This window comes from Chironomus tepperi, unplaced genomic scaffold (assembly GCF_022539635.2).
Source record: "Chironomus tepperi strain 1889 unplaced genomic scaffold, CSIRO-AGI_Ctep_v1 contig_445, whole genome shotgun sequence".
Taxonomy (NCBI): Eukaryota; Metazoa; Arthropoda; class Insecta; order Diptera; family Chironomidae; genus Chironomus; species Chironomus tepperi.
In genome coordinates this window covers 5086334-5105119 of record NW_027226567.1, presented here as the reverse complement: position 1 = coordinate 5105119, position 18786 = coordinate 5086334, and the positions used below count along the sequence as shown (strand labels likewise).

The 18786-nt window shown below is 32.4% G+C and overlaps 1 protein-coding gene across 2 annotated transcripts in view; it reads left to right on the top strand.

The window, feature by feature from the left end:
- Sur (Sulfonylurea receptor) overlaps nucleotides 1-7059 on the top strand; it is a 36776-nt gene extending 29717 nt beyond the window's left edge. For both annotated transcript variants that reach the window (XM_070650549.1, XM_070650548.1), the window contains exons 19-25: nucleotides 37-194; nucleotides 937-1132; nucleotides 2486-2729; nucleotides 3254-3381; nucleotides 4864-5158; nucleotides 5248-5444; nucleotides 6176-7059. In XM_070650549.1, coding sequence (XP_070506650.1) covers nucleotides 37-194; nucleotides 937-1132; nucleotides 2486-2729; nucleotides 3254-3381; nucleotides 4864-5158; nucleotides 5248-5444; nucleotides 6176-6331 — 1374 coding nt within the window. In that variant the 3' untranslated portion in view covers nucleotides 6332-7059. The remainder of the gene's footprint in view (nucleotides 1-36; nucleotides 195-936; nucleotides 1133-2485; nucleotides 2730-3253; nucleotides 3382-4863; nucleotides 5159-5247; nucleotides 5445-6175) is intronic.
- The last annotated feature ends 11727 nt before the right edge of the window (nucleotides 7060-18786 follow it).

Sequence of the window (18786 nt, the reverse complement as noted above, 5' to 3'; positions counted from 1 at the left end):
TTACATATTGCCTATAATGTTTATGTTCCACTATAGAAAATCGCTACAACGAGCCAACGTTTACTACAATTTATATTACTGTGCTCATGTGCAGTTCTAATTAACACAGCGATAAATAAATGGTTCATTCTGCTAACGATACCAATATTGGTCATATATTATTTGGTACAAAAATTCTACCGGGAATCAACAAGGTATGTATGGATTTTGGTTAAGATTGTGTGGATGAATGTGATTTTTAGCCTTTGACAGTCTAATACATGCATTTAAAATATGTAATGTTTAAATAGGAAGCAAACTCGAAAAGCACAACTCAGTTTATCGATCCAAAATCCGGCACCAGGCCGGCGTGACTTTGGCATGGATCCAGACTCAGTTTAAATGTCCAACTCAGAGTCACGTCGACCTAGGGCTGGATTTTTGATCGATTAACTGATTTAAACTGAATCCGGTACCAGTTTAGAGTCAAACCAAGTCAGATTGATGTAAAGCATGTTAATGTATATTCACAAGCAAAATATTGAAATATCTGACAAACATCCTTTAATCCCATCAACCTGGCAGCATTATTTACGAGTAGTTCGACGGCTTTTGTGGTTCACCATTTTCTATATATACATATTTTTCAATATTTTACATACAAAAATAAAGTAGAATCCTTGCAACGATTTATGTATGCAAATGACATAGAAATTGAAGAAAAAAAGTCAATTGCCACTTATTGCAAATGAAAAAAAATTTCCATTTCATCTGAGGAAATTCTTCAATTTTTAGTATTTCTTTTTTTTTGTACTTTACGACTGAAGCGATCATAAATTATTTAAATGACTTTGATTTTAATTTTCATGCACTAAATCTTGTACAGTTTTTTTGTTCCTCGGTGCTCTTGTTCGGTTATTTTTTTACATTTTTATATATTTTTTTATTTCATTTAAGGGAATTACAACGAATTGAAAGCATCTCAAATGCTCCAATATTTTCACATTGCTCGGAAACATTTTTGGGGTTAACAACGATCAGAGCATACAATCAAGAATCGAGATTTATGGAAATACTATTTAAGCGAATGGAAGAGAATAATGTGTCATTTGTGATTTTAAATTGCTCAAATCGTTGGCTTGGAATTGCATTGGTAAGATTTTTTTTTTCTTTACAAATTTATATTTCGATATATGGTAAAAAAATTCGAAACATCCCAAGTCATTTTTTTTCACTTTTTTCTTCATCCTTCAATCGATTTAATTTGTGAAAGGAAGAGAGGAGTAGTTCACTTATTACGTAACGCTTTTAGGATCGAGGGGAATCGGTCGAGATTATGAAACATTCAAAATTATTAATGTATATTAAAGTATTTGTTCGGAAATAAAGAGCGAGGAGTATGTTCAAAAAGTCAATTTTTCGCGTTAAGTAATAAATGAACGACCCCAAAAAGATTAAATGATTTTTTTCATGTAGTTTCGTGAATTTAAAATTCTCTTTTTTTTGTCAATGAATGAATCTTTTTCACTTTGGTTTCGTTTGATGTCAACTTGATGTGAATAATTTATTATTGGTGGTCATTTAATGAAAACAGGACAAAAAAGCCAAATGTCAACCTTGTAATTAGTTGTACTGTCTTATTAAAGAATTTAATGATTTATTTAAAAATCAAACGGAATCAAACTAAACTTAAATTTAATCTTTAATATTCCCTGAGTGGACAGAAAACGTTACAACTGGACATTAAGTTGCTATCAGCAAACTATAACATATATTCGTCCTCTCAACATTATTGAGATTAAGCAAATAAAAAGCTAATATTTAAAATGCACTTTCTCCATTCAACCTCAATATTTTTTTCACAACCAAATCCTTCTTATTATTCAAAATGAAGATTTTAAAATGTAAAAGCTTTTAGCAGACAACAAAAAAAGCACCAAATAGCTTTTCTGGCAATTTACATTTGCTTTTAAGGGCGTGCAACTAATATTTATTACACATTTAACATTTTATTGGAAATATGAGCTTCATAAGAATAGATAAATATTTAGATTAAAGAGAAAAGCTTTTTTGTAGGTTTTGCTGCGTTGGAAAAAATTGAAGTTTGTTGAGTTTTTTTAAAAAAAAATTTGGGTTTTAGGATAAATACTTGATTAGACTTAGGGAAATGTTTATGGAGAGCTAATAGTTAATAGTCGAGCCATTAACAGCTCCGAGTCAGAAACTTCGTCATTTGTGTCGCTCGGATTAGTAAATAAAAACCAAATTGAGCAGAATTTTTTAAATTTAAATCGATTAATATACAAATAAATATTCAAACAAATCTAAATTGCTTCTAAATAACAAACATTTCTAACAAAATTCACACAAAATCATGAATTTTAATTTAAATATATATTCATAAATTTCCATCCATTTCCCCAAACAAAACATAAATTTTCATCATCAAAATATAAATTTTCACACTCATAAATGCTCAACAAAAAAAAATTTAAAATATTTTCAGGACTATTTGGGCGCAATAATTGTTTTCATTGCAATACAAACAGCATTGATAACGAGTCAAATATTACCGGATGATTCCCTGCCATCGCTCGTTGGTCTTGCACTACAATACACATTGCTGATTCCAATTTATTTGAATTGGGTCGTTAAATTATTTGCTGATATGGAAATGTATTTTGGTGCTTGCGAACGCATAAGTTATTGCATCGACAACGACTACCAAGAAATGGATGCTGTGAATGTTTGTATGTGTTATAATGTTGATGATGTCAAGGGGAGGTGATAATTTGATGATCTGTGGTTAAATCTTGGATGTAATTATAGTTTGAGCTGAGTTTAACTGGGGAGTATCCATTTAGAGTTGTTTAGGTATAGCATTTGGTGGATATCCTTCAAAAACTGAGTAAATTAGTTGATGATTCGGACAATTTTGGCTTTTAAGTTTTGAAAAGTTCTAGGGTTCGGTCATGAACATCAGGCTTGGACTTCCTGCCTTTAAATGCACCGGCTTGCAGTTTTTGGCTGTACATTACAGTTCGTTGAAGGATGCAAACTTCTACAGCTGTCTATATGCCTGCAACTCAAACGAAATCAACCCAGTTTAGCGTTAGACTCGCCACCTGCTTATCATAACTGTAGCTACATCTACATCTGAAAACCCATCATTTTTGAACCTTACTACCTGCCAGATCACAAAGTAATCTCCCCTTTTGACCACCACATCATCCCGACTTTTTATGTGATTTTCAATTATCTCTATAATTTTCAGATGAAACGTTGCCAGAAAGATGGCCACAGTTTGGGGATATTGAATTCCGCAATGTGTCATTGAAGCATGCAAATCAAAATGATAGCTTCATAAAAGATTTGTGCTTAAATATTCCAGCTGGCCAGAGGGTGAGTATGATGCATAGTACAGTGTTGTAGATAAAATTCCAATAACAATCTTACAATTCACTGCTGTTAATTTATCATCAAAAAAATTGGCTAATGGATTTATCTTCATTTGTTATGTCTGATGCTGTTTAATCTATTGAATGATTGCATTGTAACACTTGAAGGTCTGTTTTTATAGTTTTCTCTTTTTTGTTTTACTTCTGTACCACTTGATAGTGATATATGTTCTTATGCTTTATAATTTATGGTGTGCAATTCCTCTGCTGTATCCTTAGTAGATTTTCTTAAATGAAAATGGAAATAAGAAAATAGAAACAAGTTAAAAAGTCAATTGGAATTTCAAGGATGCATCTTAATCAATTGATGGATTTTCAATGGATATTGATTTGTTGACAATTTTTTCAATCTTAAACAGTCAAAACAGAATGACTATTAACTTTGAAAAATATGTCAATATAAAAAGTGACACATTTTAAAACTCAAGCAAAGTTGAAATTTAATAAAAGTCAATAATAAAGTCATTTCCACTATTTACATTAAATTCAATGAACCATTTTACAGTCTTTACGAACAAATTAAAATCAATTACAATTGTGGATTTAATTTATTGTTTGCCGTCTTGCTTGTAAGAAATGCTCGAGCAACTTGAGTGCATTTAATAATTTAATAACAAAAATTCATTTCACTTGACCCTTATTCATGACGATACATTAATTTTGTTCCAGATAAACTGGATGACATAAGATAAATGTTCTAAATGTGCATCTTATCTTACAGATACTTAATCTAGCAGATAAAGGACATGTTCTCAAAATCAGGGCAAGGTGAAAGTGAGCTCTTGAGAGCATGCCTTTTGACAGTTAGGGTTAGCAATAGAATTGCCAGTTTTGGACAGTCTGACCGTAAGACACGATGTTGCCTCTCATTGTGATCGCTGATTTTGATCCATTTTCACAGCAAAAATTGCTGTTTGAAAAATGACTGTCTATGCCTCAAGTAGAAGAACCTGCGATTAGTTGGTCTTACGACAAGAAGTAATCTTGACAATTCTTGACAAGTTCCACAAATGTCATATTTATAGCTAGTAATACAATCAAGTCTAATCGCAACTCTGCACAGTTGCATGACCCAGGGTATATCAATGCAACGTACTTAGCCACAATTTGTGTGTCGCGAAATACACAAACCGAGTTGGTGTGACTAGAACAGCGAAAAAGCATCCGAATCCAACTTGACTTTCCCTGCGATTGAACCCGGGTCATTAGAATGGTAGTCGGACGCTTTAACCACTTGACCATTGCCGCTTATTCGCTGCCCATTCCCTATACCCAGATTAACTAGTAACCACTTGCTTTAATTTTATCACACGCACATTCATGTAAAAAATATCCAAAAACATTCCATCCAATCAGACTCAACAGAACTTCATCCATTAAGCAATTTTCATTTATTATTGTTTTTTTTTCACCCCTCATCGCACAGATTGGAATATGTGGTAAAAGTGGCAGTGGAAAATCATCATTGGCCAATTCATTGTTTGGCGTCATTGAGATCGTTAACGGTCAAATACTGATAGACGATATTGACATATCGAGAGTACGCTTGATTGAGCTTCGTTCCAGGCTTTCAATTATACCACAAGAAGATGGTATTTTATTTTGTAGCACGATACGAGAGAATCTTGATCCACATAAACGATTTTCTGATATGAAATTGTGGGAATGTTTGGAACGAGTACAATTAAAAGATTTAATATCATCTCTTCCTGAAAAATTAGGTACGGAATTTATCGATTAAGTCTCATTAAATTAAAATTGATAGCAATAGCCTGAATCTGTACCATTTGGTTGTCTATTTTTTGAACAGATACACATTTTAGTGAGGGTGAAGCATTGCTGAGCTTCGGTCAACGTCAATTATTTTGCCTTGCTCGAGCTGTACTCAAAGGATCAATTTGCCTTGTATTGGATGAGGCAACATCAAATCTTGACTACGAAACGGAACTTTTATTTCTAAAGGCTGCCAATGATGCATTCAAAGGGAAAACTGTAATTACGATTGCTGTAAGTTTTGTTTTATTTTGCCTTTAATTTCACAATTGCTTTGTCTTTGGATTTTATTCTGTTATGGTTAGGGTTTTTTACTGTTTGCTGTGTGAGAATCTGGATGTGATTTTCCTATTGTCATTTTCCAATCAGGACTTTAATTGATATAAAATGAGTTTGGATTGTCAATTTATTAAGTCTGTCAGATTAATGGTATGGTTGAGTTAGAATGTGGGGCAAGAGGTCAATGTCTTAAAATTTAGATTAGCTGTAGACCAGAGTCGTAGCTAGAGCCTAGTGTGGGGTCAGACTAGCACCCTGTTGACATTTAGGAGAAGTTTTGGGATACATTAACGAAAAATGCTAGCTGAAACGAGGTTTTGACTTCTAAAGTCCCTCAGGGGCTTCCCTGTAAAGGAATTCCTAAAATCACACCCTTCTGTAGACGTCCTGAACGTTCAACCTCTAACAGCCTTTTTAAACTCATACACAACTTAGCTTGTTTGTGGTTTATTTACCAGCAACAACTTTTTACCCCGACTTTGATAACTTTCATTTAATGAACTTCTGCAACTACTATAAAATAATGATTAAAAAGTTTTTAAATCACACAGTGCAATGGGAACAGCGCCACATTTTGTGAAACTTTGTAATAAATTTTTATCTCGCTATTCGTTCCGTTTCCTGGTTATTTCTAACAATACAATATATACATTCATTCATTCCTTTTTTCTCTTTCGTAAATCTAGCATCGCTTATATTCTATACTGGATTACGATCGTGTTGTAATTATGGAGAATGGTAGAATAATAGAAGATGGTAATCCAAAGGAATTAAAAGCAAATCCCAAGAGCCACTTTACATCCATGCTGAATGCATCAGACTTATCAAGCAAAAAGAAATAGAACAAAAAAAAGTTTTTTTTTTTGTTCCTGTTCTGCATTTAGAGGATTAAAATGTAAGGAACTGTATGGAATGGATGTTTGATGATGGGAAGGATTGAAAAAAAAAATTCCTTAAGTTAGATCGTAATTGATCTCTAAATAGATTTATGTTAGCTTTTGATTAGTGTAGATTATGGTAAGTTTTGATATGATGATTTTGTAAGGGATTGTAAAGTTATGAGTAGGTTGACTTCGTGACTGTTCGTGGGGAATCTAGAGGAAATTGAAGGAAAAATGGAAGAATGATTAAGGAATTGTTGAAAATTTCTAATTTTTGATTATTTTTGCCATACTTTTTGTATGATTTGACGCTGTATGATCTCAGAATCTAGAATATTTGATGATCTGTCCGAATTTTGGCATTTTTAGTCTGATTTTGACCAAAATTCAAATAATTTGGTAACTTTTGGAGCTCTATGCACGATCAATGATTTTTCATGAGAATTTCGTTAAGAATGATCAGTAAGTGAACATCCTCCAACGTAAAAACAACCGAAATTCGATTCCAAAATCACATAAAATTCCAACCCTAGTTTTTTTCTGCCCGCAAACTGCTATCCATTTAGAAATAAATGCAATTTTTTTCAACAATTTTCTGTGGTCAGTGAGATTCCTTTTGCATAAAAAAATATATCATGCATGCATTTAATCATGAATAAAATTTAAATTATATACTGAATATGTTGTAAATTATGTAGCAATTAAATTAAATAATAAAAAGTACAATTGACGAATATTTATGGATCATTTTATTGTCAATTAAAATAATTTTACGTGTCATGTAATTTGTTATTTTTTTAATTTTATTCAATTTGTTGATAGTAATGCTGATGGTAATTGAGTATAATTGGTGTCACAGTGACATAGTTGTGTGAATTTCGGTATTTATGATTTTGTATTTGTCCATTACAGCAACTATGAAATGTTAGAACTGGAAATAAAGCTTCAGATTGATCAATCTAATCGGTCATTGACCAGCAATATCTTTTTGATTTTCATATCTGTGTCAGCTATTAAATTCAATAAAATCATAAAAATCCCGAACAGCACAAGTCGGTAAATTGATTAAAATTCCAGCTCCAGGTCTACATGACTCTACCTTGCCAGATTGATGACTTACCAAATTCAGATTCGGATGTCTTACCACTCTGGGTCTAGTAAGTTAGAGTCATGCCAGCCTGATGTCATATTTTTAATCAAATACTCAACTTATGCTTTTCGGGAATCATTTAATCAACTTTATTAAAAAAGTTTGACTTAATTACAGAACTTTTGCATTGTCAATCTCTCAAGTGCCTTCAGATTATCATGACAACATCATATTATGATGAATACTTTCAGTCACATCACAAAAAATAATAAAGAAGAACTATTTCAATAAAAGTCCAACTAAAGGACATCATAAAAATTATTCAGCACATTCCATTCGCTCTATTTGTGCATGTAGAAAGAGAGGTTTATTGGCATGACATAAAGACATTCATTATATTAGATTATGTACCGGAAAAAAACCTCCCCAAATATGTCACATTATTTCATCGATTGAGAAGTCAATGATGAAAAATATTTTTTTTTGGGGTTAAAAGCGGAAGAATTTACAAGAAGGAAGGATAAAGTGATGAATTGGAATGACTTTGAGGAATTTTAGACAGCTCTAAGGAGTTTTTGGGTTTGTGGTATCTTTGGATGATGTGAGAAATTTTGATGCTTTGGATATAGTCCTCAAAAATTCACCGGAATGACACAAGTCGGTCAATGGATTCAAAATTTGACATAAGACCAGATTCAAATCGAATTCGGCACCAATTAAGGGTCACGTTGACCTGGGTCGGATTTTTAGTAGATTAACCGATTTTTGCTTTTTGGGTCAGATCATCAAAGACATGAACATGTCCATGAACCCAAGAATACCATACCAATATTTAAGTCCAGAATCATCAATTAACAGCGTCACTTAATCCTTTATGCTAACACACATTTGACTCACATCAACTAGTCAACAAATCAGTCAATCAACTGTCATTGGCAGCAATTGCCAGACAGAAAAAAATTGCAGAAATAAGAAAGTCAAATTAAGCTGTTTGACATCCAATGACACATCCTTATTCATGAAAGCAAATTGATTATTTCATTGATGATTTGACTTATATGTGGGATAATTTATCATCACATTCATATTATTGAAGACGAGAAATCCTTCAATTTTTGCTTGTTTTTATTCATTCAGAGAATGTTCTCTGTCTATGCTCATTCCACTTAACAGCTTTATTTATTGACAACTGTGAATTATGTGAAAATAAATTCAGATAAACTTAAAGTTTTCAATTAAAAATTTATTGCATCTATTTCACCCATTTTAGCATTAAATTTATTGAATATAAGTGGAGATTGTTGCAAATTCAAATTTATTTTAAAATTTTATTATTGTGAACATAAATTGATAAAAAAAAACTTTTATGTTTTTCATTCGATTTCATCCCGAGTGATATAAAACTTTTAGTTATTCAGATAGCTATTTTATTGAAAATGAATGTTTCCCAAAAGGCAGAAGGAGTGAAATTGTAGTTTAAAGGATCAAAAACAGGAAAACCTTCAAATGAACCCCTATAACAACCAATCCAATCCCATTTAAAGTCTTATACTAATCGGCATGCTATTTCATTTCATCACAAACTTCTTTGTTGATGCAAAACTTTACTTAATTTAATTTTCTTATTCATTGTCCTATTAGATACATTTTGTATTTATGTCTCTATTTCATCCTGTGTGAAAGTATTTTTTGCATACAATTTCTTATTCTCAACAAAAAGAAAAGTGCAAGCAATAAATACACAAATTCTCAATATAATTTATTGGCAAGTGCAATTTTAACAAAAGGAAAAAAATTCCAGATTGCTTTCAGATAACTTCGTTATGATAATAAAATTTAAAAATGGTTTTAAATATAGAGCATGAATGAATTATTGATGGAATAGTTGAATATCCCGAGTAACACAAATGAAGAAGGCTTGAATAAGGACTTTTTAAGGCTTAGAAAAAGCTTTTTTTAAGTACATTGCAATGCTGGGCATCTGACGGCATCGTGACGGTCGTCTCCGATCCATTTTTCGATGAAAATATGGTTTGCTGCATTGTGCCTTAATAAAATGCATTTATTCTTAATAAAAGAGCTTAAACGGCCTCCTTAATAGCTCCATAGCCAAAACTTCTTCATTTGTGTTGATCGGCAATATTAGCTTTAAAAGTTATTGAAATTCTAGTTTTAATTGACTTTATTCAGTCAATAATCCGATAAATTTCTTTGGATTACAACAAGATTACAAAGAATTCTTCTTTTATGCATTTATTTTAATAGAAAATAATCAAAAAATTCCAATTTAAAAATATTTCCAACTTAAATTTTAAAAGTTTCAAACTCAAACATCCATTCATCATACTATTGAAATTTAAAAACTAAAAAAAACTATCCAATTAAGAATAAATTTTACTCTGTTTTTGCATCTTGTAAAAGTAATAAACATGCTTCTTGCCCCTATTCTATATCCATTTATGCTGAGATAAAGAAAGGTACGAAAAAGTTTTATTAAAAAAGTACTTTTGTGCTCTCTTTTAAGTTAATTTTTTTGTTTTGCATTTCCTTGAATATTGCATTAATGAAAATAAAAAATAAAAACTTATTTTTTTGCTCTTAATTAATAGTTGTGATGTTGTATCTAATGTATCTAATCTTATAGTTTTGAAACTTTAGAAATTGCACAATTTTTTAAATTTTTAGGATTTTTCATCTATTTTATACCAAAAAATCAATATGAAGCCGGTTCACAGACATTTGGTTGTCCTTGAAAATGTGCATTGTCGAAATCATTGACCTAGGAATCTAGTCAATGGAGGAAACTTAAAGTTCGAACCCTCAAAAGGCACCCGCTTCCATTTCTGGCCTCGCCCTTACATTGACCTAAGATGAACCTAAAGTTCTATTACTATTTGCATCGATGATGATGAACAATTGAAAAATTCTGTATAAAAAATATTATTTTAGCCCGAGCAACACAACTTAGGTAAAGGTAGAGTGTAGACAGCCTTAAAAATATCCATTTGTAATCCTAGTGAACTCGACACGGTTGCTTTGTGTCATCCGGAATCTGGATCAACAGCAGTGTTGCCTAAACTTTTATTTATCGCGGCACACATTGGTAGTTAGCCTCAACCGGAACCCTATACACAACATAGAGTTCATGACATTACTATGTGTATCTCGGGACAAAAAGTTGCCCACAACAGCTCTACAAACAACATTTGAAAATCATATCAAAGCCATTAAAAATCAGCTAATAATTTACATGTTCAAAATTTCCTATTAAATCCTTTGTTACTTAAATTTTCTTTGATGTATGTAAATGGAACTTAATGTTTGAAATATCTACTAGGAAATTGCTGTGAGTAATTTTAGCTTTTTCCCTGGGTACAAAAAGTATTATTTATAAAACAATGTTGAAAACAGGATGTATGATTTTATTAAGACTTGTTTCCAACTTGCTCATGTACTTTCCGTACATCAATTCATGATTATTAAATATGCTTAAATTGAAGTTGAATTATTAATGGATATGGCAACTGCATAAAGTGACCGACATCAAAGAAAGTCAATGGTTTTATAGAGTAAAATGTAGTTTTTGATGCAGTTCATTAGTTAAAAAAGAGTGCAGCTGATTGACAAATGCTGTTCAGCAGGACATATTCAAAGGAATTGCTATTTTTAGGATTTTTCCTAATTTCAAGGTGACGCATCGAGAAGGATAGCTAACTTTAGCTTTAAAAAGCCTACCAGGCATCAGTCAGTATCAAACGATGGTAGATTGATTCCAATTGAATTGTCGGCTTGGCTACCATGTGTATTTACATTCTAATATGTGTCGATCAAGTATCCCGAACAGACATGGAGCAAACTCATGAATATACTCATAATATTGAACATTATATTGAGTATACTTATGGACACGCTCATTTAGGTGAGTATACTGATTGTCTGTTAGGGCATGACTTTTTACAAAGAGAAGTAAACATAGAGTTGGAGTTCTAAAATGGATAAAAAACCATTAGAATCAGTTATAAACTAGATATTGATTTGCTTTTGATTTGTTATATCGTCTTTTTGTTCATGTCGAGTCGACTCTAATTTTGGATGGAATAATCGTCTAAACTTTATACAAAATTCGAGTCGAACTCAAGTTCTGCGGTAAATAATTTTACTAGACTCTACAAGAATATGAATAATTTCGTACGATCCAAGTGGCACAACGCGGCGAAACGCATTTTTCTCAATAAAAATGGGTCATACTGGCGTTTGGACAACTTTGCATGTTACGGTGATACTACAGTGCCCTATTGAGTATGTTGTACAGTTCGAGGCCACTTGTATGAAGTCCTTGATCTTAACATTTCCTTCTTGATTTTTAAAAGACCATAAAAAAAGTTAAATTGTGAAAAATGGAAATTAATTTTCCATAAATTGAGAACATATTCACATCAACATCTACACATGGTCATCATGATTGTGAGATTCTTAAAGAAATCAGTATTTACTATTATGGAACTTCTTTACATACTTCGAGAGCAGATTCACAAGAGAAATGAGAAAAGTATTTCATGAGTATAAAAAAAAGCAAAAGAGAAGTAAAAGCACGAAAAACAAGAGAATTTGAGAGTTACACTGTTGAAAATTTCCAGTATCAAAATTGTATTTCTCTCAAATTTCCACTAGATTCTCTCATTTGACATTTTCTCACCCCTTCCTACCCCAACAAAAAATAAATATTCTCATTTATTATTCCTACATGAAAAAGTATTTATGAAAAGGTAGATGAAATGTTTCAATAAAGCTCATGAAAGTAAACGATGATAATGATAATGTATATCCATTACATACTCGCTTAAATATTTTTTTGTTAGGAAATTTCTCTTCATTCTTTATCCTTTCACCTAATAAGCATAAAATTTCTCATTATAGAAAAATTCTTTTTTTTTTCGTCATAATTTGATTTATTTCCCATTATCCTCAATTTTTTTTTGTGCTGTTGTTGTTGCTTTCTACTCGGCTTGCTTGAGTAAATAAAAGTTTGGAGGCAAAGAATAAATTTATTTATATAGAATGAGAGAGAAAATGAGCTAATCTGAAATTTATTGCATGAAATATTACCATGCACATAGGGCAGAGTTGCTGAATGGTGATAAATATTTTTAAGGCTTTGAAAAATTGTTTTTGTGCATTATGAGATGTGAATTGTAGAAGTAATTAGGTCACGAGGGCGGCCAAAGAATTCATGGGAAGTAGCTGTCGATTGAGATAGTCCCGAGTGGACTAAAATACGTCATAATTAGTCGATGTCAGGTCTATTTCCAACGTATTTCCTCCACTCGTGAGTATTAAACTTAGAATCAGAAATCAACAAGCACTAGTTAGCGAAAGAACTAGTATTAAGCTACATCTATGGGAGATCATGGATCACAATTGATCGGTAAGTTCGGAAAATTAAGCAAGCAAGCTTGGCAGTCAAGTGCTCAGACCACTAAGTTTGTGGCATTGTCCGGAGCGTAACAGGAAATTTTTTGAGTTGGTGCCTAGCAAATTGAAGAATTTAGAGGTTGATTGACTCTTAACTCTGTAGCAATCGGGGCTCTGAAGGATGCACTGTGAAATTAATCAAAAGATGGATCCTGTATGCGTGTATCCACAAAGTCTTAATTCACTGTAACTGACGTTACAGAGATCGTGACTAAGCATCTTATTTATACTGAACGGGTCATAAACTTGAAGTGTAGCGAGAGACAAAGGGACGAGAGCTACTAGATTACCTAATGATTGGAATGTGGATAGAACGAACCTGAAAAGTATCACGTAATATGCTAAATAGCCGTTCTCTTCTTTCTATTGACTACAATTCGCTCTATACAAGCCAATGCTTGTTGTCATAGTGAAAGTGTCAGCTGACATACTTTGTATTGCTTGTGGATCAAACTAACGGTGAGATTTTCTCGACATACGGACGTTACAGTCAAGTAAACCCCTGAAAATGCCCTCCGGACATTGCCATAATTAATATCCTTCCTATAACAAATTCTCGCCACTTTATAATGTCTAGATGTATCCATGATCATTAAAAAGACCCATTATTTTGAAATTGATTTGTAATCGATTTCAATTGCCTTCCTTTAAAGCACAGCCTATAAAATTCCAACCTTTGACATTAAATCAATAAAACACCAACCCTGTCCGCATGATATATACATTGTAAAGTGAAGTAAGTGCGATGTTAAAAAAAAAAAAAATCTAAAGCCATAACTTTTTATTCCTCTTTTTGTTCCTTTTATTCTTTATGTAATCATAATGTAATGAGGAAATAATGGTTTCTTGAAAGCAGCATTAATGTGAATTGAAAGCATTTCCTTCCTCTTTTTTCCCGCTCAGATGAACACAAATACAGGCTCATACACAGTTGCACATATAAAGATATTCACATCATTCCCACCATACACGCATGAAGCATATTTATGCTTATACATAACAAAATCGAAAGGAAAATTGTTGCCATTAAGATTCATTAACGCATGACTTACTGAATGTTATTGAGATGCTGCTTATAAAAATAACAAGTAAAACGCATTTTTTTTTGGTTGCTATGTAGCAACATTGATGCTCATTTTAGAAATTCTTGGAAGTCCAAATGAAAGAACTGAAACTCAAATATCCTGTAGCTTTGTTTCTAAAACTCATAAAAGTTCATGTCCTACCCGGGACACATCCAAAAACTTTCCTCAAAATGCCAACAAATGTCCCCAAACCTTTTTGTCATTTTCCAGCATAAAGGTAAACAACGTGGCCGCTTCCGAATCAACTTCATCTTCAAAAGTTTACTTTTCGTTAAGCGGAAATAAAAATCTTTAGAGAAATCAACATGATGGGTAATTGAGTTATCTGACAAACATTTACCTTCCTTTCCCTCGCACGTCACACTTATGTTTGCAATGCAAATGTACGTGAACTCGACGATGGCAATGATAGAGCAATAAGACATCGCGCTGTTCCTACCTTTTTTCTCGTTGTCTTTTTTTTTATTTCCTTCCAGCATTTTCTTTTTTATAACTCATAGGTGTATCGTAAGGCACACATGGTGTATCAATGAAATTTCATCTCGTTTTCTCTTTTATCATCATTGCATACATACTGTGCGTACATATAGGTGATGATATGATGAGTTCTTATGAAAAGGTGCTTCCGATCAATTTATGTTTGTGTCTTTTTGATTGCTGGAATGAATTGAGATTTCTTGTGAGTATTTTTTAGGGAGTTCAGTGTTATTGGAATTGTATAATAGGGAACGTATGTAGGGTCATACTCTCGTTTTTAGGGATAGCCAACGATTGAGGTAGATCTAGGCTTCTTCTTAGAAGAGACGAAACAAAAATTCAATCAAAATCAGATCACAACTTGATCTAAACGAGCAACTTAATAAGTAAGATAGTTTTTGAAGATCATAACAATCCGGCATCTGGTCTTTGTGAAGATTAGTTCCTTTTGATCCAATGTGAATCGTATGCCGTTAATAAAGCGGCTAAATAGGAGCCTGGGTACAACAGCAAACTCATCAAATTTCATTTATTATTGTACCTGAACTCCCCTCATGTGCAGGCAGGCTCATTTAGGTGAGTATTCTCATTGTCTGTTAGGTGTAATGCATTTTCTATCGCTGGATGTCAAGTAACTTGAAATTCTGTAATTGCAAACAATTCAGAGTTCCTATACCTTTTAACGAAACCTCGGAATGGTTAGTAAATGACTTAGTCAATTTCCTTGACTCACAGTTACATAGGAATAATGACTTGAAGTTTAAAATGAAGATCTTTAGCTTTGGAATTTGAGAAAGTCTCTCGAAAGTCCAATACAAACAATAATTCTCATTACATACATTATTGTCATTTATAATGCCGTGTCATTAAGAGCTTAACCTGGAGCTAAATTTCCTATTTTAACTGAAACTTATAGAATCAGTTAACAAACTTTAAACAGATGCTTCAATAGTCTAAATCTAAAATTCCTAACATCAATTTGCATAGTCAAGTTCAAGGTTTATCAAGCATATAATAATTAAACTCAAAAATTCCAAAAATTACGATGAATAAAAATTCCGTCAACTCCTACACTTAGTCTTATGATATGTCTGGCATTTTGAAAATACTCATTTATTTTAACTCAATTATGCTCGAATGCTTCAATAACTCAGTGAACAAAAAAATGCACCAGCAATACAAAGTCATGAAAGCTCTCTTTTTTTTAAAGTTAAAAAATTCCAACTCCTACGAGTGTGCTTATGCTTATACGAATGTGAATGTAAGAATCTAATCAAGTTTCATGATTTCACAGTTTCAACAGATGCTGACTCGATAGAATAAAGAAATGAAAATGTATGAAATTTGTTGTTGTAATATATATATATTAAATCGATGGATGGAAGGATGAATGAAGGAGAAGGCATGAAGCGCAAGAGGTATAAATTTTACATTTCAATGAGATCGATACACGATTCATGCTGTATCGTTTGTTATGTTTCATAACATCATAAATTATTTATTCTCAATTCTTCTTCATTTCAACTTGCTTGCTCCTCTCGTGGATATATATCGAAGATATATTTTTTTGATCAACAGTAGTCATGTGTAAGAATTCATATAGACATTGAAAGGTAGATGTGGAAATACACATAGATTTTGATTCATTCATGAACGTATGGATGGAGATTTTTTTTTTTTTTGATCCTAATTTAATTTAGCTTCTTATTCATCTAGATGATGCCTTTTTGATGTTAGAATTGTGTTTTGAATATTTTTAAGGCTTGGATTTTAGAAATGATTTTATGAAAAATTTGAGTTTCAATCAAGTTTCATTGCACATGCTGTATATTATTCTGAGAAACATATTGAGGAGAACTGCATAAAATGGATCAAAATCAGCAGTCACTGTGCTGTCTTGGCAGCTTCTGGTCTTGCGTTGTCTAAGCAGTAGCATTGCGTTGTGCTGTTCAGGTCAGAGCTCGAAGTCGACTTGGATTCTCAATGGACAAGTCTATTTGGGTCGATTCGGACTTTCTATTGATAATTCGACATAACTCGAGACAACTTCAAGGTCTAATTCCAGTCAGTACTCTCCAACAACTCAATCAAACCTCATTCACGTCCATTCAATTCAATCTTAAACATCATCATCTACAAGAACATTACAAATTCCTTGTTAATCCATACTATCACGATTCCCCGAGTAAAGCTGAGTACCAGACAACATGCATGTTTATTTTTTCAATGTTTATATCACATGTACACAATTCTATTTTTGTCAGAAAACTTTTATTTATTTTTTGTGAAATAACTTTAATCGGATTATCAGCTGAACGAGTATGAAAACAATGAAAAAAAAATATCTTCAATGATATTTTTAGTACTTCCCCACTGTATGTGGGATACCAGCATAATACGCATATGACAATACAATGCAATGATTTTTTGTGTCGTAGCATTCATCACTTTAGTCTGAAGTGTCCCGAGAGGTATATGATGTGATAAATTGGTGTCTGTAGATCAACGAGACTCTAGTGTTTGGACAGATTTTGCTTAATCTGATTTTAAGCATTCTGAAGCATAAAATATGTTAGAATGAGAACCTTTCGGGTTTCTGAATAATTGCTCGAAATTAGCTATACGACAGAACGAAAAGGACGCTAGAGTCCTTAATATCCCGAACTGACAGAAGGTTTAGAAAGATAGAGCTGTCTTCAGACATTCCCTACGCGCGGCAATGAGCTCTTGTGCGCCCCAGCCAAGGAAGTAAGTAAGTAAGTAATCATACAGTATCATGTATCAAGGTAGCATTAGTGAGCCTAATCTCTAAGTCATAATAATCAATGCTACGTAACTACTTATTTACTACTTATCTTATTGATTGACGTCATATGTGCTGCGTCACTATACTTTATATAGTGTTAATAACTAGTTCTTATGATAATTTGATAACAATGAAGACAAATGGTTCGAAACTAAGCTCAAAGCAGTCTTTTCATGGAAAATTTGACTAAAAACGACTCATATCCACATGATCTTCAATTCGTCATCAATCTCTGACTCTAAAAATTCCCATAACAAACAACCTAAACCTTAACCTTGTAACACACATAATAATCCATAAAAACTAAATCATCAATCCCTAACATCCCATTTAAATCCACCATCCTTTATTTTATAACACCATAATCCAAACATTTTAGTTTCGCTCATTCATACGATTTGAATATCAATTTTTTGCAGCTTTACTTCTAATATAAAAAAAAGTGTTTTTTATACGACTTTCCTTATTTGAGCGAAATGTGCACTAAAATATGTGTTTATGTGAAAAGGACCAGATTGATGGTGGTTAACGATTAGAAAATAACAACATTGCTGGATTTTTTATGTGTAGTACATCCACGTGGTTATGATTTGTGTTAGAATTGAGGCAGGGTAGATCAAGTAGTTTAGTTTGATGGGTAGATTGGTGGATATGGATGTATGATGGGAATTATGGCTGTTTTTATAGATAGCAAAAGAGGTCGAGGGCGGCCAAAGAACTCTTGAAGATAGGCTGTTGATAGAGACAGTGAAGCACTTGATATTGGCAATTGGGTAGGGGTAGTCAGCAATAGAGTCTGTTTTGGACGCCAAATGAGCGAAGCCATGGATAAAGATGATCAATACGACGATGAAGTAAGTGCTCACTAAATTCAGGAATTAGAAATTGAAAATCTAGAAAAATAGCCACTAATCATGCCTGAACTTCCCTCCAACCACCCCTAATCCCTAATTGCAATAACACCAGCGAAAAACAAAAATAAAGTTCATGAATAAGATGAATCGCAGTTTATGGCAGGCACACAAAAATGAGCAATGTATGCATATGAAAATTATAACCCAGGCCTTCATGTGTGCATGTATAAAAAACTCATATCCTTTATTTATGTGTAAGAATCATAATAATAAAAAAAGAAAATTTATGAATCATCCCAAATGCTCTTCATGAGCATCATTAAAATGTGAGCTGAAATGTCACTGCTGACAAACATTTATTATCGCTAAAAAAATGGTTCTTACTTAATATTAATTTTTATGTTATTAGCATTGTATGTGAAAAAAATGCATTGTATTATTGTCAACAGCAATTCTGTTGAGAGTTTACATTTTTTATGGTTTTTCTACTGAAAGTGCAATAGAAATGCTTTTAAACTCATGATTTTAAGGAATGAAAATTAAACAGTTCTTTGTAGATTTCTTCAGGCGATGTTTCTTAAAATTCAGTTGGTTTAAAGAGTTCTCGGTGTTTTTAAGGAAGATTCATCCTA